This window comes from Trachurus trachurus (genome assembly GCF_905171665.1).
Source record: "Trachurus trachurus genome assembly, chromosome: 7".
NCBI lineage: Eukaryota > Metazoa > Chordata > Actinopteri > Carangiformes > Carangidae > Trachurus > Trachurus trachurus.
This window is the reverse complement of record NC_139901.1, coordinates 12,527,970-12,554,225: the sequence shown is the minus strand read 5'-3', so window position 1 is coordinate 12,554,225 and position 26,256 is coordinate 12,527,970. Positions and strand designations below refer to the sequence as shown.

At 43.1% G+C, this 26,256-nt stretch overlaps 2 protein-coding genes across 3 annotated transcripts; one reads left to right on the top strand and one right to left on the bottom strand.

Annotated features, from left to right (window-relative positions):
• Nucleotides 1-309: 309 nt before the first annotated feature.
• On the bottom strand, nucleotides 310-14,895 carry cdk11b (cyclin dependent kinase 11B). 2 transcript variants are annotated; one of them, XM_083975464.1, is made up of 19 exons: nucleotides 14,868-14,895; nucleotides 13,835-13,965; nucleotides 13,426-13,565; nucleotides 13,184-13,311; nucleotides 12,916-13,060; nucleotides 12,521-12,696; nucleotides 12,228-12,356; nucleotides 12,017-12,115; nucleotides 10,889-11,179; nucleotides 9,795-10,012; nucleotides 9,610-9,700; nucleotides 8,535-8,656; nucleotides 8,115-8,220; nucleotides 7,883-8,004; nucleotides 6,981-7,088; nucleotides 6,521-6,637; nucleotides 6,000-6,148; nucleotides 1,834-2,023; nucleotides 310-906 (listed from the first exon to the last, which is right to left on the bottom strand). In XM_083975464.1, the coding sequence occupies exons 2-19, from the start codon at nucleotides 13,949-13,951 to the stop codon at nucleotides 814-816; spliced, it is 2,541 nt and encodes an 846-aa protein (XP_083831590.1). In that variant the 5' UTR covers nucleotides 13,952-13,965; nucleotides 14,868-14,895; the 3' UTR covers nucleotides 310-813. The 2 variants fall into 2 exon arrangements, with proteins under 2 accessions (XP_083831590.1, XP_083831591.1); XM_083975465.1 differs by lacking the exon at nucleotides 14,868-14,895 and having other exon boundaries at nucleotides 10,889-10,963; nucleotides 11,042-11,179; nucleotides 13,835-14,158.
• szrd1 (SUZ RNA binding domain containing 1) lies at nucleotides 14,204-25,593 on the top strand. Its single transcript, XM_083975469.1, has 5 exons — nucleotides 14,204-14,214; nucleotides 20,683-20,753; nucleotides 22,126-22,175; nucleotides 22,789-23,058; nucleotides 23,738-25,593. Exons 2-5 carry the CDS (start codon nucleotides 20,706-20,708, stop codon nucleotides 23,847-23,849), a joined length of 480 nt encoding a protein of 159 aa, XP_083831595.1. The 5' UTR covers nucleotides 14,204-14,214; nucleotides 20,683-20,705; the 3' UTR covers nucleotides 23,850-25,593.
• The last annotated feature ends 663 nt before the right edge of the window (nucleotides 25,594-26,256 follow it).

Genomic DNA, 26,256 nt, shown 5'->3' with positions numbered 1-26,256 from the left:
TTCTACGGCTGAAAATCAAAGAATTTATTGGTTTAATACTGAAGCTGCGGAGATATTTAAAAACAAAAGGCAGAGCGAAGTCTGGGCCTCTTTTCCACTGAAAGAACAAAGTACTGAGACAAAGTGTGCAGTGCAAAGAATGACATCACTTTTGGACAGCGACTACCAAGCTGGGTTCAAGGCTGCTTTTTTTTTTTTTTTTTTTGAAAGGCTCGACTTCCCTTCATTTTTTTTCTTCTTTGGCAGTGTGCGCTGCTGTTTGCACAGCCTGGACAGAGTTTATAAATACGGGGAAAACTGCAGACAAAACAAAGTTTCAAACTTTATTTCTAGAAAAAACATCGTCCCCCTGTCAGCAAACGAGCCGACAGCCCCCCGAGTACATTTCTAACATTAAGCTGGAGGGAAAACAGCCAGTGCTGCATCATTATACAGTAGCTCAGGCAGCCAGGAAATACCAACCATTTATAAAAGCTGGTCCTCTCTCATGAAGTATAAAAGAAAAAATAAAACAACAGTCGAACATGAGAGCTAAACGTCTAACAGATTTATGGTTGTGTCTCCTGTTTATGAGCAAATGTGGTGAAATGGCTCGAAAATACACAGAAGAAACGTTGAGGGAAAGAGATTCAACATGTCTGAGCCACCAGTCGCGCTGTGAGACAGTCCTGACTACATGGTAACACTTGTCACCCATCAGTTGAAGGACCTGGTGTTCAGCGGTGAACCCGGTGACACCGTCCAACCAGTCCCAAAAGTCTTTGCTCCCTCGTTCCCCCCGTCATGGCAGCCGAGTGTCCTGCCGAGTTGGACTCAGAACTTGAGGCTGAATCCTGGCCCGACTGCAGACGCTCCCTGGTTGCTGGTCGTCAGGTGGAAGCCTGTGTCCTTCAGGTCATCGTCGCCCTGTGTGGACGATAGAGACGCATTTTACTGCTGGAAAATCACGTACACTTTAATTTCTTATCATGGATTTGATCGAAACTACACTCGACCCCTTCTCGAAAACTGTCCTAATGACACATTCTGATTGTATTCTACATGTTTATTAGAATTTGTGGAGGCTATTTGTCCTTAATCACATCAATTCAAATGCTCACTTGGCACTGCAGTTCGATTCCTGCATCGGGCAGCCCTTTCCTTCATGTCATTCCCCCTCTCTGCCTCCCTATTTCCTGTCTCTCTCTCTCTCAACTGTGTTATCGATTACAGGCAATAAAAAGCCCCAGAAAATATACATTTAAAAAAAAAAACGGGGGCGGTGCGTGGCGCAGTGGTTAAGGCGGCTGCCCCATGTAAAGGCTATAGTCCTCATCGCGGGCGGCCCCGGTTCGAATCCCGCGTCGGGCAGCCCTTTCCTGCATGTCATTCCCCCTCTCTCTGCCTCCCCCTTTCCTGTCTATCTCTACTGATCTATCAAATGAAGGCAAAAAAAGCCAAAAATATACTTAAAAAAAAAACGTTGGTACAGAACCAAATAACTAAAGAGAGGATATATATTATTAATATTGTCTGTTTAACTGTTAATATTCCTCCTTGGTTTCACAAGCTTCTCTAGCCGTGAATAAAACTCAGACAAAGACAGAAATGGTCTCATTTACAACTGAGACACAAAAGTGAAGAAAATCATCTTCAAAAAACAAACAAAAAAAACAGCAGCTCCTGGGTGGGAGGACCATTAAGACTTAAAAGGTGCTCATCATGGAAAACACAAGGAGGAAATACGCCGACACAAAGTAGAAGCCTGTAGGTCTGTAATCTATTTAACACAGACGGCGCTCCGAAAGCCTGGTAGCCGTATGTAATGGAGAAAGTGGAGCCTAATGTCCTTACCAGCTGACTGTAGCCCAGGCCTCCCTCGGGTGGACGAGGACTAGTGCCTCTCTTCACCCTCTGCTGCTCGCTCTTGGCCGGCCAGGTGGGGAACATGGACGGGTCGATAGGCAGCGGCGTCTCTCTCAAGTACTCGTGCTTGAGCGCGTCGTCAGACAAGATCCTCTTGCTGGGGCAGTAAGTTAGGAATCTGGAAAACAGGGAGCGATGGCGGCTCAGGATTTAGCGAGTAGAGCACAGGTTCAATCCAGATTTATTTTGGTTCAGAGTTAATCTGGTGCCAGACCCCTCTCATCTCTAATTTCGACAGCAGGAGGGATTAAACGGAGGCGTCGTCTCTTTGTGCCAGAGCCAGAGAAATAAAAACAAGAAAACAGCCAAGGAATGATGCGTGTGGGAATGAGATTAACTCACATGTGCAGGTTCAATGATATCGCTCTGAGAAACTCTGAACGGCAAACAAACAATAATCTAAGAATCAGGCTGCTGCTGTAAAACTAAATATCATCCACTCTGAGAATGTGGACACACCATCAAACAGCTTTTGGCCTGATTGTACCAGGCAGCATCAACACAGTGTAATGCAGAGCTGCTCAATTGTGATAATTGGCTTTCTGACTATGTGTGATTGGAATTTTCTGTGCGGGAGACGGTGGTGCAGTTCATCATGAACCTCAACCCGGGAAGGATTTTCTTTTTTTAATCAAACATAGCGTCTTTGAAAGGGCTCGCAGACTGATCCTGGATCTAACGTCTGGGTCAGCGTGGTTCTCTGAAGGAGACAATCGTCCCCTTGTGTCTTAATTATTGTTTTTGTTTTGGAATCTGGAGAATGCTGTGCACCTGTGCGTCCTGCTGATTTGTATCTGAGCCAATCGGAGCTGTCTGTACCTGAGGCCCAACGAGGAGATGGGACGTCCAGCTCTGCATCTGGATGAGCAGTCAAATCAAACTCTGACTAACAACAGACTGGTCACTCAGCCAAATCTAAGGCTGAACCGAGACCAGAGACCAGTCTGAATGATCTCTGTGAAACTGGCCTCTGATCTGGAGTCAGTGGATCGGTATTAGGGGATTATTTCACACAGGATTTAAAGGGATAGTTCAACATTTTGGCAAATTGGCACATTGCCATAATGCCTATAGACCAGAGCGGCATTTTTATGCAAATGTGAATGACTGATGCATCCTGGGTAATTTAGGGGCAGCACCCGGCATTTTTAAATTGCACTCAGTGGCTTTTTGTGTTTTGATGGAGCGTAGACTAACTAACAATCAATTTGAATGTTTTATTTTTTGTTTCTTTCTCATAATTATTTTGACACCCTCTTTGAAACCCACCGTTCACGCTATCTTGAAAAATTACAATTAATTAATCTACCGGTATGCTCCTTTAGCCTCCCACAATGATCAATGACTCCACACAGTGGCCAGAAATTTCTTACCCAGACATCTACACGAATTTGGTCGAATCACCGGGGAGGTTTTGGCTAAGTGTTGTCTGTAAATAGCCTGTTAATAGCCAACTTTTTGTTAGTTAGTTTGTCAAGCCAGTTAGGCTGAACTTTTCAATGGAGGGATGCCGGGCACTGCCCCTAAATTACCCAGGATGCATCAGTCATTCTCATTTGCATAAAAATGCCGCTCTGGTCTATAGTCATAGCAGTAGGTTTGTTACCTTTATTTGTCGGTGCAAGCTATTTTTAGAACGGCGGAGCAGAGCCGTGAGCTGCTCAGAGCTACGCTATGGAGCCTAATGGAATTTCATGGTTTCCCTCATCAAACTCATCAAATACACAATCCAACAACTCCAAAACGCTCTGGTGGACAAGTTGTGACCTGCACATTCACCATGCTATGAGATAATAACAGAACATTACCAGACAGAGTTGTTTTCTAGGTAAATACAGAGACTGATTGCTGAAAAACTGTCCCTGAAGGCAATGCGCATTAGCTGTTTTGCATGAATTTCTCGTCGTAACGTTCTGTTATTATCTCATAGCGTGGTGAATGTGCAGGTCACAACTTGTCCACGGGAGCATTTTGGAGTTGTTGGATTGTGTATTTAACGAGTTTGATGAGGGAAACCAAGAAATTTCATGAGCCTCCGTAGCGTAGCTCTGAGCAGCTCGCTGCTCGGCTCCGCCGTTCTAAAAACACCTTGCACCGACAAATAAAGGTAACGAACCTACTGCTATGACTATAGGGATTATGGCAATGGGCCAATTTGCCAAAATGTTGAACTATCCCTTTAAGTATAAAGTAATGCAGGTGTGAAGCTCCTGCTCAAACTGGAGCGTAGATGCATCTTCTGCATGGGTGTGTGATATTCCACAGCTCCGTGACGTCCACCTGTCGACCTCCTCCACCTACACTTCACTACACTGCTCCGTCTGAAGCCTCTCGAGCTGGAAAGCTTTGGCGGCGCTGGCCGGGCGCCAAAGTTCCACTGAGGCGTGATCCCTGCGGCGCACAGTGGACATGTTGTTTGCCGTCCTCTGCAGCTGTGGTTTTGTCATTTTACAGGTGTGGGCAACGGGCTCAGTGGGTGGTGAAGATCTGAGAGCAGAGAAGCTCGTCTCTCTTTGCAGCTGCTACACTCGGCCGATCTCTGGAATGTGCGGGAAAGAATTATAAACCTATCACTGTGTGTGTGTTTTCTGAAACATTTTCCTGGAGTGTGGAGAGTCACTATGCTGTGTGTGTGTGTGTGTGTGTGTGTGTGTGTGTGTGTGTGTGTGTGTGTGTGTGTGTGTGTGTGTGTGTGTGTTAGAAACGGAACAAGAGGATGGAACGAAGCTGCTGCTGAGGCATGCTGATGAATTACCAGTCCGCTACTGTTGTCATGTTTTAACTGAGCTCGCCAGAAACGCACTGACTGAATAAAAAGCTCTGGAAAGAGAAAGAGACTCTGACAGCGTTGCACTGCGTTCATCCAAGTAAGGCAATTTCCACTGTTGGAGTCACACCGATTGTTTCTGATATTAGTGGTGGACATTTTCCGTTTCACTGGCGCAGGAGGCGGGTATGTGTTCTATCAATAATAAGACTGAAAACACTGCCAACAGATATCTCATAATGTGATACATATGTGGATATTCTTATGAATTATTCATTATGAGTGATCCATGAGACCAAACTTTAAGTCTTTAAATCTCCAAATCTGCACCGCGGGTCGCCTCAACTAATCTGTTATTAGAGTGACACTCAGAAAACATCAATTAAAATGTTCAAAACTCAAGCACCTCTAAACTTGGAGAATGTGTACGTCATGGGCCATGTGTTAATAAGCTGCTGCAGGAACTAAAGAAAAAACCCAGAAAGTATCTAAATCCAGTTCCACCTACAGTGTAAGACTGGCATGGAGTAAATCTATAAATATCCAAAAATCACAAAGACAAATTTCACAAAATTTTGAATAAATGACTTGAACTCGATCCAGGCAGACGCCGTAGTTTTCGATGTACATACCAGGGAAGTGAAAAATACAATTCAAAATTTGTCTCAAACTATGTGACTCTTCTTTGAGCTCCACCTGAGTGACAGCAATGCTGACATGAAGACTGATTTATTATGTCCGTCTTCGTATGTACGTTAATATGCATGACCACCTAGGCCTATCATTTTTTATAGTCCAGGGGTAGAAAAAGTTCTCTCTGCTTTTGTTGGTGTTCGACCAATCGTTTAGTAGTTGTGTTCTGCATTTCCCCGTTATGATACTGTACAGCCAGAGGACATGTGGAAAACCAAAAAATCAAAATCAACCTAAAATCAAGATTGACGTTGCAGAAACTTGATTTGATTTTTTCCCCCAACTATTCAAATATAGAAGTAGAAATCTATGCAAGTTGTATTTGTGGGTAGGTGGAAAAATTAAGATGTGTTTGTGGGTAAATGTGTTGATGCCCACACAATAGGTCTTAAACATCATCAACAGATCCACATACACAAAAAAGAAATGGAAAAGGATTTAAGGTCAAAATCTTTGAGCTTAATTTTTGTATATTGACAAATAAAAATCTCCAAATCTATCATATCCTGTCTTCCAACAGGAAAACGGGTCAGTCTGAGTTTGTGCAACAGCTGGGAAACCGATGATTGGGCTGGTGCTGGTGCAGTTAGGATGCAGTGCAGTGTGTGAGAGAGAGTGCCTTTAAGAGTCCTACTTGTTCATGAGGTCAAAGCCTTGGTCTGAAAGCAGCGCTCCAAAGCGCTTTCGCAGGTTGTTGTAGGGATACTCTGTGAAAGTCATCTTCTTCACAGCGGGCAGCTCGCCGTAGCCGGGCCAGATCTTCTCGCTGGGTGACCCCAGATCCTGCAGGCAACAGACACAGAGCGGGACAAACTGTCAGAGGCAGACGAGATATTCCCATCATGATCAGACCGCAGACATGTGGCTGCAGAACAGGCCAAGTACATTTCAATACTTTAATTCATCACTGCTAAGGACTGTAGAATAACGGCTGTCATGCTTCATTCACATCATCTACTGAAAATTATTCAGTCTCATAATAACTTCATCAGCTGGGTGGACGTCCAGCGTGAGCTCCTCCCTGTGGTGCGCAGCAGAAGTGCAGGCTGACATGCTGACAGGCAAAGCTGAGAATTAACAGGCTGTAAACACAAGAGCCTCGCTCTTCATGTTGAGGGTTTTCTTTATTTTACGAGGGCAAATGAGGCCGTTTACCTTAAAAATCTTGTTAATTTGGTCAATTTCAGATTTTCCAGGGAAAAGTGGTTTTTGGGTCAGGAGCTCGCCAAATATGCAGCCCACTGACCACATGTCCACAGCTGTGGAGTACTCCTGCGGAGAGAAGAACAAACACAGTGTCAGTCCGCAGAAACATAGAGTAGACGGTCTTCCTGGCACATTTGAGTTTGTCTGTGTGAAAGTGGATGTGCTCTGACTGAGCTGCTGGACTTCTGCCGTCTGGCTTTGTAAATCATACACGTAAAACTCAAAAAAGTGTTTCACGCCATTTGTTATCTTTAAGCCAAATGCTTCACAGATGTTGTCCTCTCCTGGTGATATATCTTTGGATAAAACGGTCAATCAAGATGATGTGAGGTTTTGTGTGGAGGCTGAGGGGAAGGTATTTCATCTGCTCCTGCGATGTGGGGATGGAGCGTGAACTCCCATTTCTCACCTTGGCTCCGAGCAGCAGCTCCGGTGACCGGTACCACAGGGTCACCACTACGGGGGTGTAGGGCTTCAGCGGAGAGCCGTACTCCCGGGCCAAACCAAAGTCGCCAATCTACAGTGAATGACACAGAAAAAACAACAACTTTAAAACCGCTGTGTTTTATTCCGGAGGAGAGAACAATGCCTCGGCCTCATTTCCTAAAGCTCTGACCTTTCGTTGGAAATCAAAAGGCGGTATATTCTGGTGCGGCTCGCTGCAGGGTAGTCGTATCGGATTAGAGAAATCATATGATGGAGTGTGATTTGTATTCGCTATTGTCAGCTCACATAAAAATTCATGCTGACTGATGTCTGTTAAAACCTGGTTTATTTAAACATGGACTCGGTCTGTCCAACATTTTGCCAGAAGTTCATGCTCTAATTGACTTTGAGTAATCATGTGTTGTTTGTCTAACAGTGCTGTGCTGCTGTCAGCTCAGGGGAAAGTTGTGCATCATCCGGAGATTGATTAAAAGGAACCCTTCCCCAACTTTCTCACAGACTGCACATGGATTTTCCCTCGGATGGAGGAGGAGGAGACGCAACGATGTGTCTTCATGACAACAAGGATCAGTGCAGTAATTCAAAGTAACACAGGACACACACAGTATTACACACAGTATTAGTGTTTCCCCTAGGTTGACTGCTCCATATGTGGGTCCCTGCAGAAAACCTGATTATGCGATTGTATAATTCAACACAGAATCAGCCAAAGCTACTTCAGTCTTGAGCCGATATCTAATTTCACAGAATATGGTTTTGCTGCAGACCCAGACATCTAGGTAACAGTTAATGGTGATCCTAATGAACAGCAGCCCCTTCAGTCCAGCCCCTGGGCCCTTCATGACACCTACAATCCCCTCATACCTTGAGGATGCCCTTGTGGCTCAGCAGCAGATTGGACGTCTTCAGATCGCGGTGCAGGATCCAGTTATCGTGGAGATGTCGGACGCCTCGCAGCAGCTGAATCATAAGAGTCTTTACTTCACCTGTGAGAGAGGAGCCAGGCTTTAATAAGCGGAGAGACGAAGGCTGAAATAAAGATCTTCCTATTGTTTTCTTATTGTACAGAGCAGAGATCAGTGATGTCAGACGTCACCTGGCAGGAAGGGCTGTTTCATGGTCTCCATCAGACTCTTCAGGTCGTGTTCGACGTAGTTCATCACAATGTAGATCTTATCCATGTTGCTCCCAACAACGATCTCCTGATTCAGCAAGAGGTGGAAGGTTGGATTACATTTAGTGGAAGTCCACACGTACCCAAATAATTTAGCAAACAGAGTTTTTCCCTCCTCCATGTGAAAACAAATTCACATCCACACCAGCATGTTGGAAAAAAATCTGTCCATATGTAAACGCAAAAACACTGCAACCCACAACAGCAGGCAGCAATATAAGTTTGACTTTTAAAAACACATTGACCAGTCATAGCATAGTATACTTCTGGTCTGATCTTTGTTTAATATATCCATGACTACCGTCATACTATTGTAAGGAAGTACTTTACAAACTCTCTCACCCTCACTGTGACGATGTTTGGATGCTGAGCTTTCAGGATCGTGTTGATTTCTCTTAGGGAGGTGATGGGGAAGCCCTCCTTCTCCTTTTCCATCTTCAGCCTCTTCAGAGCCACAATCTCATCTGCAAACATCAAACCGCATTTAATGTTTTATCAACCAACAGCCGGAGAAACCAGCGATGGAACAGTTCAAATCAGTCCTGTTCAGTTTGCTTGTCTGTGTTTGGATCATGTGTGTACCGTTCAATTCGAGGCATGTGCACAACAGCCTTACGTCCAATAGATGGCAGTAACACTATATTTTAGAATAAGAACAATTTAAAGCAGTACTAAAGAACTTTCAGTTTTGGTTGAGTTTGGCGGCGCCAGTGGACCAAAGCGGTAGTGTTTTGACTGAAGGAAGACTCCATCTCCCATGGGCACTAGCGCGTAGCGCCATAAACATCCTGATCTCCCGGTGCATGGAAATTAACAGAAGACGTCCAAACTAAGTTTCTGTTACCAGCGGATCATTTCTCAGTAAACACATATACACAATCTGACGGAAAGGTGCCGCATTGCCTGCTCCCTCCTCGTCGTGTCTCGCGAAAGTGAAAGTGAAACTTAAGTGAGAGCCGGGTTCCTACCATGCTCCTCAAAGCTGCTTAGTGCCAGTGAAGGCGATACAGACCCCCTCAGGCCATGACAGAGGTGTCATTCAACCTGTTGTAAGTCGATGTACCATTATGAAAATATTATATGAAGGTTGAAAAGTTCCTTAGTGTTGGTTTAAGTTCTTAGGTAGTATTTGTTTAAAGCCAACAGTTGTAAACATTTTGACTAATGAATGAAAAGCATGTTGAAATCAGCAATCTCTGCCTGTACCAACAGCTTTAACCTGAGACCGTTCCCGTGATGTGAAACTGTTTCAGTCCTTCAGTTTTTGTATGACTACATGACATGTCCTTGGGAATAATAGATCTATTTTAAACTGTGAATTTTTATGGTAATATCATATGCTCATATATGTGGTTAAAAAAAAGACAGGATGAACTAGTGACAGTAAATCTATCAATCTCCATGTTTGTGTTTATACCGGTCTTTTTGTCCTTGGCTCTGTAGACCACTCCATATGTTCCCTCCTCTATTCGGTTCAGACACTGGAATTCCTCAACACTGCGACAACCCTGTGAACGAAACACACACACACACACCATGTAGCTGAGGACACACTGGGATTAACGAGGGCAGACAGCAGATCTGTGTTGTGGAGGAACTCACCTGTAAAGCGGGCAGGTACTTTGGCAGCTCCTTCTTCAGCTCCACAGGTGAGATCGGGGGGGAGTCAGGGATGTAGTTCTCTTCAGGGGTGGGGGAGCGCGAGTGTGCCTGGGACTGAGGGGTGGGGTCACCATCTCCTGCTTCGTCCTCTTCCTCGTCCTCTTCTTCCATGTCCTCGCCACTCTCCTCTGAGTCATGGTCAAAGCGGGACTCAGGCACTGCAGAGGAAACGGTGACGTTTATGAAATGAATTCAGATCTCAAGATACTGAGATGTGATACTGTACCATATCTACTGTTAATTTACAATACATTCAAATTAAGACTGTAACTAACAAGTAACAATCATCTTTTTTTTCCAATTAGACTCTAGATAATATTCTACATAAAATATCCAAATACTGCTCATTAAAAAAATTCACATTAAAACTTCCCCAATGCAAACCAGTGGTTTTCATTTTTGAAAAAGTCTACGTAATGAGATGTAGAAAACAAAAATATCTTGTGAATCTTTGCAAATTAGAAGCTGAAAGCACAATTTTCATGCATGTCATTTTTTGATTATATAATTTTAAAATTCAGCTCCAATCCTTCACATAAAGATGCCATTAGACAAAAATGCTGTGCCTCTTCTTCAGTGTTCAAAATGTAAGTAGAGAATGAGACCACCATGAGATGAAACAGAAAGCACCAGAAAAAGCCAGTAAGGACCAGGAGGAGGAGCCAAGACTTTCTTTTCCTGGTCAAACTACTATTTCCAAGGGAAACAGTGAAACTTAATGACAAAACCTGCCAACAGGCCTTTTCCACTAAAGATGTTTCAATATGTCACAGGTTATAAAATGACTGATGACTGAAACTCTGCGACAGAGCTTTCATTAATGTAATTAGTAACATCTGTACTTTATTGGCCATGAAGGTATTTAATAAAAAACTGTTACATAGTCTTTTTTAACAAGACTCAACACAAGTATTTACGATGTAATTGTGCTGCAGGACGTTTGAATCATTACCATCATTTTGGATTTATTTCTCTGGAATATAAGTAGTGAGATCACACCCAGATATAGACATGACTGTTGTGGCGTCGCCCACCTGCAGGTATGTGGTTTCCGTTCTCCCTCTCCTCCTCAAAGTCTTCCTCCGACTGTTCGTCCTCGCTCACGTCCTCTGTAAAGGAGGAAGAGTCCGTGTTAAAGCTGTGACCCTGTGAAGTGGCCGTGGTGGAGGAGTGTGTCACAGTTTTACCTGCACTCTGCTCAGACCTCCCTGAGCCCGACACGGACTCCCCCTCCTCCTCCTCCTCTTCTTCTTCTTCACCCTCACTCTGGCTGCTGGACTCATCATCATCATCGTCATCATCATCATCAGAGCCCGATCCTGATGCTGAACAAGAGCGAGGAGATTAGAGATGTTACTGCAACGGCCATCATCTTGTTATTGATTCTGGTGGTTGTGTGCCGGCACCAGTAAAGACCTGGGCTAATTCTGCTCTCCTATATAAATGAGAGAACCACAAACTGAATGAATGAAAAAAAAAAAAGAATTTCTGATTGATATTGACCTTCATTTGAAAGATCCGATATCGACTCATAAAATCCTTCGATCGATCTTTTAATGATGGCAATTTCCTGTTTGTTCGTACTTGAATCATCACCCACAACCGTACTGAAGAGCTGCACTGTTTACTTCTGGAGTGGGCCATGTTAAATAAATGTGCATTAATCTAACTGCTTTTGGGTCAATTTTAAATGTAAACTTTTTTTTTAAAGAATGCACCAGGTTAGAGACTTCTACATTTGTACAATTTGCAGCATCTTCTGTGGAAATCTCTTTCCTGACGCCTGGCGTCTCTTTCTCTAGAATGAATGAAGATCGAAGCAAATCGAATTGGCACCTTGTGAATCAGAATTAAATCAATTCAGTATTCTTACGTTGGTACTGTTATCACTGAGAAAGACTCAGATCAGACGATTAATCAGTCAAGCCCTAATTAATTTTTATGTATATTGATCTTTGCATATGTTGCTGAAAGAACAGGTGAGAGTGCCTTTTCCCTCGGACTGATTCAATTGCACGGTTGTCTAATTTTAACCTGTTTTTTATCTTGTGTACTTCTTGTGGGTTTTTTTATTGTTTATTTTGCACTTTCTTGTATTTATTGTCGGGTGTTCTTAAGTGACAGAAAGGCGCCTATGAAATAAATGTATAATCTTCCATTACCCATGGAGGATTCTCCTGTGCTGGTCTTCCTTTCGCTGTCACTGATGTCCTGCAGGTCTGCGAGCAGGTCTTTGCCCTCCGGCTTATCCTCCTTCAAAGCTGCAGACAAGAAGAAGTGTGAGCTCGCTGAGAGTCACTGTATCTATAGTTAATATATAGTTATATAGTTAATAGTTTCAATAGAAGCACCGTGATGTGATGATGAACTCACCTGCACTTTTCCGTGGCTCGCTGTGGTCAGATCTGTCTCCGCGGGGGCCGCGGGTGGGACTGCGGCTGCGGTTACTTTGTTTTAGCTTTTCATCGTACTCATCAGGGAGCATGCGGTGGTGAGACGGCACTGTGGAGAGGAAACGTCTCTTATTATCCACTACTGAAGATTTCACAGGGATCGCGGTGGTAGGAAATATTCTCTCTGCTGTATTTCACTGGGTTACTTAACGTCAGAGTAACCCAAGGAAGGGTTAGTAGGAGGTAGAAAAACGTGGCAGTTTGCTGACTAACCTTCTCGTCGACCGCCTCTTTCTTTGCGCCGCTCCTCGGCCCTTCTCTCTCGATCCTTGAACTCTCGTTGCTCTTTTTGCTGTTCGCGCAGCTTTCTGTCCCGTTCACGCTGGCGCTCCAGCTGCTCCAGCCGGTCCCTGTGGTCCAAAAAAAACCCAGGAGAGTCCACTCGAGGTCTGTTCAGACAACCAAAAGCCCAGTGTTGTCATTGTTGGCTGGATGTTTAGTTTGGGTTGATCAAGTTTCTCATTCAAAGATACAGGATTGGGATAACTAAACAGCTGTACTTTACACATTACAACGACCTGACCAATATGAACTTCAGTCTGCATTGTTTTCCAATCCAGCAAAACAGGTACTGACATTTAAAACAACGTGTAACGACTGTATCTCACCTCTCTCTGCGTGAATGAGCTCTGGCCTGTTCTCTGCGTTTCTGCCTCTCCCAGTCCCGCCGGGCTTTGTCTTCTTCCCACTGTCGCTTCCTGCGTTCGCTCTCTCGCTCCTTTTCCTTGTCTTTCGGTCGAGCATGTTTCCCTGCTGTAGAAGCAAAAAAAAACATAAGTGGAACCAGACCCACAAAACACAAACAGCTCCACGTGTTGCACTCAGCAGCTGTAAAACACATGTTGGTATTTATGTAATTGAGTTTGTCTCACAAACCTCCTTCATCAGAGTGACTGCGATGACGTCTCTTCTCTTTTCTCTTCTCCTCCTTTCTGTGATGAGATTTGTCCTTCCTCGCTATCTGCTGCGGAGGCTTGATTGCTAGTGATTCATCTTCTTCTCCTCTGCAGAAAGGTGAAGAAAATGCAGTGAGATTTTAAATACGATATTGGCACTGGGCAGTATAACATTTTTAACTATGACAAAACTCAAAAATCGTTTCCTACAATTCCAGGTACCTGTCCTCTGTTGAGTCTTCCCGTGTGTACGGGGAATTACGAATTGTTATTTCCATTCTTTGATCCCGTAGTTCTCCTTCCTCCGGAGTGTCTCGTTTGGATTCGCGATCATCCGCCTGTGGAACAAGGCCCTGTGTGAACTGTGCAAGACAAAAAGAGCAGAGATCATTCAAATGCCCCCACATTAAAACGAAGGGAGTCAACACAAAAACCAGATGCATAGTTAGATCTTTTTTTATTAACACATTTCTTGCAAAATGAGTACAAACAAAGATGTTTTGTATGGAATGCATAAAAATGAAAGAACAGAAACAAAGGCATAAATGAAGCGATATTTGCAATAGTTTTCAACACTGTATCAACATGCAAATGTCATATGGATCCGACATTAATTTTTAAAATACTTTACATTTTTCTGTCGCTTGGGATCTGTTCTCTCTTCTAATTCTCTTCTGCGTTTTTTCTCAAGTAAGATTTCGTCCAGAGTTTTTACTTTCCAGGTCTCCTTTTCGTCCCCCATCAGCATCCACTCTGCACCGCCTGCTCCACATCACACACACAGATATTAATTACATGTGTTTTCAGATCAAAATCAAATCACCTGAACTTGTTTTCATTTCAGCCCCAGCCTGCTGTGCTCCAGTCTCGCTTGCTAAATTATGTAGATCTTGAGCTCAGTGAGTTTAGTCGATGTTAGATAGGAAAAAAAAAAAAAGATTAGTAAAAAAAAAAAAAAATGACCAATGCGAATGTATAAGTAATTAGCAGATGAGTTTGCCACAGCGTGTCCAGCTGACACCACTTGATTTAATAAAACATGCTGTTTCCCTAAAACACTGTACTGGCCTGGGCAACATCTGTCAACAATGACGTTCGAGAAATATTCGTTTACAACAAATGATATTTTTTATTATTATAATTATTTGAGTATAAAGGAGATGGATTTGAGTAATTATATCTAACACGAGTCGGTTGTGGTTGTTTGGCTTCAGTTCACCGCTCACAGGGTCGCAGTGCGCGGCTGAGCCACAGGCCGGAGGGAAGAGCAGCAGCTAACACTGTTGTTGTTGTTGTTGTTGTATCTGAACAAACCAGCGGGTGAACTGACAGCGAAACTGTACTTCAATACTTCTGTGCCGACTGTGTGCTCCGTTTGTGTGTGCTCTGTGCGTGTGTGCTCTGTGTTTGTGTGTGTGTGTACACGCGTGATGCTAACACACCAGCTAACTGACGGTAACGTTTAGCTAACGTAAACTAGCACGGGCGACTTCTACTAAACAAACTCCTGCAGCAAAACCGGCAGCGCGTCGGAGGAGCCGGTGAGTGCAGCCGGTGGAGGTGTAGACAGGAGACCCCGTGGCTGTGTCTGAAACTGCCCCTAAAACCCTGGCTGTGGTAAACAACAACGTTATTCAGGGAGCGGGTAAAGCAGTTCAACAAACCTGAAATATGCGCAGCGGTCTTATGGCACACCGGAAGTCTCAATGATGCGTTGGTAACAGTGTAAAACTCCCGATGTGAAACAACAACTTCCTACAAAAAGTCGAAAACTAATATAATGTAATGTAATGTAATTTGATATAATATAATATAATATAATATAATATAATATAATATAATATACGAAAACTGGATGCTCAAAGGTCCCGTTTTTCTCTGTTAAGGGTTTTCTTGGGAGTTTTTCCTCAGGATGTTGTTATGATGCTGTGTAAAGACTAGCCTACTTGAAAACTAAACTGTAAAAATGGGCTATACAAATGAACTTGCCTTGCCTATACTAGTGCCCTTGCACTGGTGGTAAATGTACCATATAATTAAACTCTTTGTTTTCAATGTGCAAATTTAGACACACAAAAAAGCACAAGGAATCTGATCTTTTTTCTCTAAAATGTCCCTAATTTGACATTTTAAGATTAGTGCCTCTTCACTTCATCTTTCATTAGTGAATGGCAGTAAAATGTGAGTAGCAGAGATTTGGGATTTCATCAACACCAGAGGGCACTGTTACTCCCGACCGTTGCAACATGTTTATCCTCAGTGTGGAAGAAAAATCTTTTAAATGACAAGTCATTTATTTAACCAAATGCCCTGTTAACACAGGGGGGAGGGGGGAGGATCTTGAAATCTTCAGCACTAAGCATTTGTGCTCTTCAGTCCAGTATCAGCACAGGATGTGATGAAACCTTGATGAAATCTTTTTACAGTCTATGGATGAAACCAGAGACTAACCACAGCACTCAGGGTTTGAATTGCCCTTTATCACTGAGCTGGAGTCATATAAGGAGGTGAAAGACGACAGTTGGATTCCAACCAATGGATTTATGACCGACTGACCTCAGTGAACACATGAACTATGGCCGAGGTCTTGTAGCAGGAGCAGGAGGAATGGCTTTCAGTCTCAGTGGTGGCTTTAAAAGCGCAGGAGAGCAGAGCTTCATGAGCAGCTTGTTGACTGTTTCACACTCAGGTGAGTACAAACTGAGTTTATGTGAATGTTGGGATGTAAAATGGCGTCTGCTTTGAGTGGCAATCAACCAATCCCTGCCTTTAGAAAATTGTTATTTCAGTCATGCGGTCTCAGTAGACAACATAGATCCTTGAATGACCTTATTTGTGTGTGTGTGTGCAGGCTGAGCAGTGAGTGAACAGTGATCCCAGCAGCAGATAAACCTCTGGACACATGGAGCCCAACAGAGACGGCACTGTGCAGTATGATCGCTGGAACGAGGAGAACATCAACATGAATGTGGAGGCGCCACAGTCCACTGTGATGAGGTGAAACATAAAGACCCAAAGAATGCACATAAAGCTTTTATTCTACTGAGAATTACTGGGAAGAACACACATATGGATGTAGGTGTAGCCGATGTCGATCTGGCCCTCTGCGTTGTGTTTCTCACGGCCTGCCCTAGGTGGGGTTCGATCCCACGACCTCCCGCACCGGAGGCGACGATGCTAACCTCTTCGCCAAGAGGTTGACAACCGCTTGGCAGGTTGGTTAGCACGTCTTTTATGGGTGGAGTGAGTGCACATCCGTTACACTCACCCCCGCTGAACTCACTCCACCCAGGGCATCCGGGTCACGGCACCACTGTAGCCGATGTCGATCTGGCCCTCTGCGTTGTGTTTCTCACGGCCTGCCCTAGGTGGGGTTCGATCCCACAACCTCCCGCACCGGAGGCGACGATGCTAACCTCTTCGCCAAGAGGTTGACAACCGCTTGGCAGGTTGGTTAGCACGTCTTTTATGGGTGGAGTGAGTGCACATCCGTTACATAGGGCGTGGATGAGCTAAGAGCAGATACTGAGTTCAATGGGGTTAACAAAGGTTAATTTCTTGTCAAAAAATATACTCTTTTACACCTGTTATCAGTTGAATGGGGGAAAAAATACTGTACAGTACAGTAACCCAACAGCTGTTTTACTCTCTGACACTGCCTCCTTTTCTCCAACATCCACAGGCTCTACAACAGACTGTGTGTCGGCAGGACAGGAATGATAGTGAAGACAGCAGGAGCTCTGGTTGCTATGGTGTCCATCTACATCATAGGATACACGACAGGATACTATGTCCATAAGTGCTGAGATCAATCCACTCAGTTTTGTGTGATTCATGTACAACTTTGCAAGTAAAACCTCATTGTTTCAGTAGAATCCAATAACCTTATGCCAAATGTTTTAATACAGGGAAACTGAAAGTTATGTAAAAGTTTTTTTTTTTTTTTTTTTTTATAATTGTCTGTATGCTGATGGAGAACTGTTGTTTCAATAAAACTGCAGCTTTGCCACTGAACTTCAAAGAAGAAAACTGTGTCTTTGCCAAGTCCAGGAATTATGTTTATATCTTATATTTGAATTCCATTAAGTGGATGTGATGTAATATCTATTTTACAAAGAGGCAGTAGCAGTAATAGTTGAGAGGAGGCTGGAGCTTGAGGTTCAATAGTGTCATTCTGCTTTTATCTTTCTACAACAATGATTTTATACTTACTCGACTCCTGATTTTTTTCCACATCTTGTGTAACTAATGTGTGGATGTCTTGTCAGATTGTTTTGGTTAAACATGATGACAGATAAAATGCTGACAGGTAACAGAAGGATCCTGCTGCAGACTGAAGTCTTGTTTAAGTCAAACCCACCAGATGTCTCGATCTGCTCAGGGCAAGTAAGCAGAGGTGGCTGATTTAACAGCCTCTTGAATGACTGAGTTGTTCTAATGTGATTTACTTGGACATTGACATGCAGCCTCTGTGTTGACAGATTCAGATCATGACTCTCAGACTGGTGATATACGAGTCTAACTAATATAGGACCATTAGGTTTACAACCCGTCTCCAAGAACTGGGTGATTATTACAAACACGTTCGCCCTCTGTGGCTGAAGCAGGGAAACAGTGCCACCTACAGCACCTCAGGCTTCATTACTGTAGCATGAAATCAAGGCTCCCACTGTTGCAGAAACAGCAACAAGTGTTTAACACTCAACGTGAACAAACTGAGCTATTGATTTTGAATTGTTCAAATGGATTTGATCATTTCTGAATGTCATATAAATCTTGATTTCAAGGATTGTCCTTGTTTTCTTTGATGCATTTCATTCATGAGGTATGCATCATTAAATCAGACGTTTCACATAGGTTGTTTATCTTTGTACTACAAACTACTACAAAGAGCATTTAATAGTTTAGGATTATTAAACGGATCTTCATAGTTAACTTCCTACCAGTGGAGACAATTCACCCTCTTTTACACTTTAAAAGCAGAAAAAATAAGGCCATAATCTACTCCATTTTTGGTGACATGGGAGACCTAACCCTAACCCCTTATCTACCATCAAAATAAAATGTTAGCTTTCCACAGTGGATATATCATGAGATGAGTCCTAATTCCTTACGGTACATATTAATCTTTATGGTTACCTGTGGGTGCTTTATTGTTTTATGTGGTACAGGAAATTATAGGTAGCATAAAAGCCTTGCTATTCAATCAAAACTCTGCTGGCACTGTGCTGATTAGTTGCACAAATACAATTTAACAGTGAATAACTCAAATGATCTGAAAGTGTCAGCAGCACATCTGTGTGTTCACATTGGCGTGCATGTCACTGTCAAATGTCTGCAGACAGGTTCAGTTCCTGGCCAGTGCTGAGCATATAAACATAGCAACACATAGAATGGGAAGTATCTACATGAAACATAAAAAACTGTGACTATGAGGACAATGAGGTATGTGAGAAAAGATGAACGTGCACCATTCAGGTCACTGAGTACAGTTTTACTTTTGTCAACATCAGCTCCTTTGTATCCGGACAAAATCCCAATGAGAGCATTTAAATAGAAGCAATCTCTTATCTGATCTCAATTATGACCAGGAGGCAGATGTTATTCCGGTAGCAATAAATCAACATTTCTGTGTGTCTGGCAAGCTTGTCTGTCAGTGGACAAAGTCCGACAGAAAAAATACAAAAAAGATGATGAGATGACATTGACTGATTTGTAATCTCTGAAAGAGACAAGAGTTGAGACCCCCCCCCCTCTCTCTCTCTCTCTCACACACACACACACACACACACACACACACACACACACCCTGTTCTTAAAATTTTGACATTGACAAAACCTTTGTGCAAATACCCTGATAACAACAATCTCCCCTCATGATGTGGTCTTACTGCACTTGAGGCGGACTGGGACAATAATTCAGGCCAGGAATTATGATACAACCACAACCAGCAGATTCACGCTCCAAGACTGAGTTAGTTGGGCGCCTAATGTTAGAGTGCAAAATAATAAAGCAAAGGCTCTGCTCTCAATGCATGCCGGCCTCACTTTGTTGACGTGTCAACTGAATAACATGCGCCCTCACACACCTTTTTCTGTTTTATTTTCCCCTACAAAATAAAGGTTTTTGTTGTGCTGCAATAATTTGCATGCAAATCACATCAAATTAATTTAGTTTACCTGCATTATGTAGGTGAATATGATTTATATTCTATTTAATTTACGAGGCTACTACAACTTTAATGTGCAGGCTGCACATTTAGTAGTAAATGAAATAAAATAGGTTACACCACCATCCACCTAAACTTGAGACCAATCCTATTTTTAATGTAACAGGTATACGAGACTAGTTGTAAATTTGATCACTGTGTGCATCTTGTAGAAGAGTTATCCAGTTTACAAAATACGGGACTATCCAACAAGGAATCTATTGAGTTTATGGTTATGTAGGCTGTGAGCCCTCTAAAACTCACTAATATGACATGACAGGCAACTCGAGGCTCTCGATCACACTGACAGAGAGCCTCAGAATGAGAGAGGAGGGGTGTTTGTCTTTTCCCTCGTTGTTTCGTGAAACAGATGGCATAGAAGTTTGGACATATTAAAGCAGGATGTTCAGGACAGGTGACCTACAAACAACAACATAATGTTGATAATAAACCCATGCTGCCCTCAAGTGTCCAGATACTCCATGGCTCACTGAGTGACTGCTTCATAACACATAATGTTTTCTTTGTGCTAAGAATCCTGCCTGTCCTGTCCTGACATTCCCAACCTGGCCATGAAAATCAATTTACCACTCTTGGAAGTGATTACATTTTTTTTTTAGAGAGGAGTGGAAGCTGTATAAATAATGAGGTTGATAGCTTACCTCTGAGGGGAGCAAAGGACCAAAGACAAAGAAGATAGCTTAAATGTTTTCATTATACCGTGGCCTACACACAGTGAGCACAGATTTCACGTGACACAGCTGAGCAAAAATACTCACATTTACACCCATCTCTCTGTGCCCACAATAACCGGCTATATGCATGCGTCCACGGCCAACATCTGGCCCATACAGTATGATTATAAGATACTGCGACCACATACGAACCAACTCTGGCACATTCATAGAAAATCTACAGCTGGAATCTGCCCAGATGTTCAAGTACATGGACAAGACTATAGGTCCAAGCACCCAGGCATATGGGCTAGATGTTTCACTTTAGCAGATCTGCAAAAATTAAAATTTCATAACAAATATAAGCTAAGGGATGTGGTGATTGTGAGGCTTTTTAAATGTGAGGTGCTAAGTGTCCTCCATTCATTTAAACCCACAGATAGTCATAGTTTGGTGATCTGCTGCGTATCGGTGGTGTGTCACGCCGTGGGGAAATCCGTCAGTGTGACGTCACGGGCCCAGACAGCCGAGAGGCGGGTCCGACGCGCTCCGGGTCCGGGTCGGCCTCCTCCTCCTCCTCCTCCTCCTCCACAGCGTGTCTGTCTGAGCAAAATGAAACATGGATGAGGAGGTCGCTGAAAGTTGGGAGGAAGCTGCTGACAGTGGGGTAAACAGCGAAGGACTCGTTATTTATATTTTTTTGTAAACTAATTGCGAATATATATATTTGTGTGTCCCCTGTGTTTACGTGTCTGGTGTGAGAAGTTGTCGCGGCGGTTGCTCCACGTTCACGACTCCCACGGGCCAACAATGTGGCTAATGCTAACGATGCTAACGATAGCTTCAAGAAACTTGGCGAGCTAACGTCAAGAAGCGAGCGAGCGAGCGAAACAACCTTTTTATGGACGTAGTTAGTTGACCAAAACGTAATTTGATTTCACACTAACTTCACACGACGCGTCGTTAATCCCCCTGGTTACTAGTTAATGAACTCACGCGACACTAAACTAAAGTAAACCATCCGCTTCAAAGTGCCGAGCTACCTGAAACGCTAGCGCTCTGATGCTAATGCTAGCGTAGCTTTAGATTACACGGCTAATGTGGAAAATCTGACTGTGTCACTTTACTGATTGGAAAATATACGCCATTCATTTAAAACTAGATTGCGCATCCGCCTTGGTTTCGTGTTGAATTTGGTGCAACTTAGCGCCTTTTGTACCGTAAACAACTCTTATTTTAGGAAAATGTCAACTTGAGCTGCTTGCCATAAGACCGTCCAGCCGAGCCGAGCCGAGGACGACGGCTGACGGTGTGGTGAGCCAGTGTACTACGGCTCCAGAGCACAAAGTGGAGGATTGTTACATGGCTAGATGGCATGTGTGCACATTAACGATCACGTTTGCGTTATTATCATTTGTCACTTGAACTCTCCGCGCTCCACAGTTAGCCGTGCTAGCTGTAGTTAGCGCGCCGCACTAACTTGGTGGTTTCCTGTTCGGTTACAAGGCCGAGCTACTGGTGCTGGACAACATTTCGGCCATGTTATCAACTAGTGGTCGGGTAGCGAGCCGATTAAGTCGCCAAATGGACAATTTGGTGACATTTTTAATAACATTTAAGCAATATTTATCTTTACATGAGCTGTCGTCGCGTTAGCCTGCCAAGCTCGTGACGTCAAGAACGTGGCGGAGGCGAAGAAGAAGTTGTTGCAGCTTCATGAACTGATCAGACTGAAGTTAAAGGTCCTTTAAACACCCTTAACTGTGATTAATCCGTATAAAGACAGTACGAGAGGAAGTTCGTCTGATCTGACAGTTTTAGGTGTCAACATCAGCGGCTAATGTTGGTGGCTGAGCACTCTCTCTGTTATGACTTGGCAGCTGTTGTACACATGTATAAATAGCTTGTAACTGAATCCTGCTTTCCATCCAGTCTTCTTGCTTAATACCTGCTTTACTCTTATTCCCACCCATAACCAAGCTGACCATGTTGTTTGTTTACATCAATACATGTTTGAACTGTTTCTCCCCCCCCTGCAGGAAATGGAAAAACGGTTAGAAGAGAAGCTAAGGATCAGCCAGAGAGAAAAGTAAGGCTTTTTAAAGGCAGGATTGTGACTGATTGATTATGATTGACTATGATTATGACTGATTATCTGTCAAAGTAGACACCCGGAATGACTTATAGATATTGTGAATTATCATAATAAGACAGTCCTCAGGTAATCCAGTGGGTCTGTATGGTCACCATAATGGCTTAATTAAGTGGACTGGTCAAACTTGAATGGCCAGACTGCTCTAATCAATAATTGCAAACTGCTTCTCCACCCATGTTACCATTTACATCTGTGTTCACAAGTTATTTGCCCCACAGCATCTCCTCTCCCCATGTTACAAAGATGATCCAAATAGTTGTTATGTAGTGTAGAGGTTTTAACCACTGGGGAAAAGAACATTGAAATCAGTATCAGGAAAAAAATGTATTCAATTTTTTATTCATCCCTGTTGAATTCACTCAAATGTTTTGGAATTACTGGTCTAAACAACTGTACCGTTTTTAGTTTGTTTGTGGACAGACTGTGTGCTGTCTATGTTGTTTGTCTATGTTTCTTTGTTTGTGTCAATTGTTGGACTTGGAGTCTGTAAATAAAGCTATATATATATATATATATATAATTCTGTGTCTCATTGGTCTGCTTCCAGGGAGTCCAGTAACAATTCTTCACAATCTCCTATAAAGACGACCATGGTGATACAGGACGAATCTCTACCAGCAGCGCCCCCACCTCAGATACGCATTTTGAAGCGGCCCGCAAGTAACGGGTCGCTGGGATCGCCCTTGAATCAGAACAGGCCGACTCCACAGGTCAAGTCTTTGGCTCAGCGCGAGGCGGAGTACGCAGAGGCCAGGAAGAGAATACTGGGCAGCGCCTGCCCAGAGGAGACGCCTCAGGACAAGCCCAACACTGACAGGTAGCAATATCCACTAACAATGACTCACAGAAGCCGAAGACTCAATTTTACCTTAAGGATCTCTTCATTTATCTTGACATCAGTAAATAACACTTTTGGTTGTTGAGTACTTAAATAGCACAGTCAGTGGCATTTTGTCTTCCGATTTACATTAAGATAAAAATTTTGAAAACTATGGCTGTTTAAACGGTTAAACAGAATCAGTATACAAGGAATTCGACTTGGTGTGATTAAGTAAGAACAGCAAATAGAGATTGTTAAAGTAGAAGTACAAAAATATAACTATATTTAAATAAAGACAAAAAAGAAGAAACTGTAATAAAAAAAGTATACTATATATAAACTGTGCTGTATGTGCAAGTGGTTCAAGCATAAGCGTACTGTCCAGTTGTGTTGGTGTTGGAGGGTGTGGGTGGGGGCAGGCAGAGTAAGTGGAGGCCTCTGAAACAAACAGAATAAGTAAATCAGGACTAAGGAGGTATTAAAAAGGCACGACTATCTCCAAACAAATCCCAGATGAGTTTTCAGCGCCCACGCGTCACCAGGGGCCTCGTTGACCTCTCCTCCTGGTGTTACTTTTTTGGTTCCATGATTACAAGTACAGCTGACAGAGGCACGTTGTGTCAGTTAGAGGAGGCTGCCGTCTCTAATTTATCCGCTTTTCCTCTCGATCTTCTAGGCCAGGACGCAATAACTCTACTTCACCTTCAGAGGACACCCGATCAAACAATCACACTGTCCGGCAGCCCGCCGGTCCAGACGGCACCCACGGGTTTCGACAGCACAGATAAGTGGGCGCCCGGGGGCCACCCAGTCATCGAGAGGAGAGAGATCAAGGACCTCCTGAGAGCAAAGACAGCACTGTATTCCTTAAGCTTCCTTCCCTCAGTTCCATGATATCAGACGGGCAGTGAACACGACCGCACTGCTGCTCGACTCCTCTCACCAGCTGTGGTGTGGAACTGACGGGGAGCGAGGAACTCCAGGAGTCAAATACTCTTTTCTCTCCCCCAATCCAGTCTGTTTGACACTGTGATTATATGGACTTCTTCTGGACTCACTGTGATGATCCCTTTAAGAGACGCCCCTCACCTCCACCTCTGTCCTCCTACGGTCCCCAGGATGCCTCGAGACGGCGGCAAAGACTTTATCAAAGGACGGCAGAGAGGGGAGGAGACGTGATGGGCCATAGCAAAACGAGATGAGCTGGTACCTGTGCAGCAGCTTCTCCCCAGCAATAATACCACACGTCACTTCTCACACCTTTCGTGTTTTTAATTTTTCAGACATTGGCTCATTAAATTTTTTATCTTTTAGGGATGCTCTGATATCAACCAAGTACAGACGGAAGTGCGTAACCTGCAAACACCTGCTCATTAAAACAGCATTTAATATTGGGCGTTAAAAAATAAACATAACATCTGCTTTTTTTTGTTAAATGGGAAACATTTGAATTTTCCCAATCTGTTGTGTGCTTAAAAGAATCCTTTCAAGATGACACGGTTCGGTTTCTCCATATCAACTGTTTGGTGTGGGATGAGACCTCACCACAAATGCGCAGTATTTAACTGGTACCTGTACGGTGAATGAGCTGTTTGCATTATCAGCGCACCCCTAATTTGTAAATTGCCATTTGTTTTTAAGAAACTTAGGGTAAGGGTTATGTGTGTCAAGTTGTATATCTGACAAGTTCTGTTTACGTTTTATTTTGTTTTTTGTTTTTTAATTAAGCTTTACAGCTGTCTTCCTTTTGACTGTCACTTCATTATTTCTATTTAAAAGTAAAAGCAAAAAAAAAGAGACAAGTGAAGAGGGGGGTTGTGGATTTAAGTCCATTTTTAAGTAGCTTTTTTGCCTTTTTGTATGAGACGGCAGCAGCGTCGGAGCAGTATTTTAATCAAAATGAACCAAAACCCCATTTTTAAAAGAAAATCAACCTGTAGATACATCAGGTAATTCAGATGTCACTATTTGAAGGTGGTGTCGGCAGCGACTGGAGGGAGGTTCAGGTCAAAGAGGTGGGGGAGGAATGAATTTACTGCTGTACATCACGGGCTGCTCCGCTGCAGCTCCACCTGGTCAGCGGTGCGCTCATTTCATCATGTCCGTCACCAACATACAGCGCGTAGGATCTCAGGTGCAAGCGAATGAGACTGAATGAATGAAATGAACTAAGATTGTATTTTTTCCAGCGGGTTTGATTTCTCCAACGGGAAATGTCCATATTTAAGCTTGGGCTGGCACTTTGTTAGAGATGGTGCTATGCAGCAGCAGAGTGTGCAGTGATGTGTAACTGAAGCGACGTCCATGTCCTGGGATGAATGAATGAGGTTTTTCTTTTTTTGTTTTTGTCTTAACTGACAGTATGAAATTGTAACACCACTCCCGTGTTCAGTAACCGATGGCCCACTCCTGAAATGGAACGTGCAGACACAGCTGGATGTGAAGCAGAGAGGTAGCGACCGACTACCTGGCTGTCCATTGTGCCCCATAGATGTAATTAGTTTTTCACATATATTTGTCGAAACGAACGGGAGAAGAGAATCTCAATAAAGCCATACTCAGTGGTGCACACATCTTCAGTTCTAACAATGGTTGAATTCAGCTTGTGCCTCCTGTATCACATCTTTACTTCCTGGTTGTTGATTTTATTACTGTAGTTGGAGAAGGTGAATTATATGCGAGGGAGAATTCAGGAGAAAACCGGTGAAAGTTTAGTTCAGGAAATCTAGCAAACAGAGCAGCAGACAGACGGGTTAAACTGAGCTCTGAGAGAGACACAAACTGCCTGTAAATACTGATTTAATAAAATGATTTGTCAAAAAAAAGAATTTCATGTTGTGATGCATCCTCACTCACTTATACTGTATATGTCATACTATATAATTTGATACTACTTTAAATTAATGCTAAAACTATATACTACTTAATACATGTATACTATTCATTTATAATACAACTGAGTTATTGATCTAGTTTTAGTAATGAGCAAAAGGACAAATTAATCTATATTGATCCATCTGACTGTGTTCTTAGGTTGCTACTGAGTTTTATGTCAAAAAGACAAATAAGTACCATGAATCAAATTATTCTTCTCTTTATAATGAAGAAATATGTAGAAATCTGTAAAGCTGCTCCAATCAAAACTATTAAGTATATATTATATTATTATAGCCTATTTGCCTACAACATATCAAA

Excerpts from the sequence above, each read along its gene's own strand:
- cdk11b (XM_083975464.1), bottom strand. The coding sequence starts at position 13,951 with ATGCTGATGGGGGACGAAAAGGAGACCTGGAAAGTAAAAACTCTGGAC. Across the intron at positions 13,061-13,183 it reads CAGTCACTCTGATGAAGGAG|CAGGGAAACATGCTCGACCG; the intron begins GTTTGTGAGACA and ends TTGCTTCTACAG. Across the intron at positions 12,116-12,227 it reads CGAGCCACGGAAAAGTGCAG|CTTTGAAGGAGGATAAGCCG; the intron begins GTGAGTTCATCA and ends TCTTGTCTGCAG.
- szrd1 (XM_083975469.1), top strand. The coding sequence starts at position 20,706 with ATGGATGAGGAGGTCGCTGAAAGTTGGGAGGAAGCTGCTGACAGTGGG. Across the intron at positions 20,754-22,125 it reads AGGAAGCTGCTGACAGTGGG|GAAATGGAAAAACGGTTAGA; the intron begins GTAAACAGCGAA and ends CCCCCCCTGCAG. Across the intron at positions 23,059-23,737 it reads GACAAGCCCAACACTGACAG|GCCAGGACGCAATAACTCTA; the intron begins GTAGCAATATCC and ends TCGATCTTCTAG.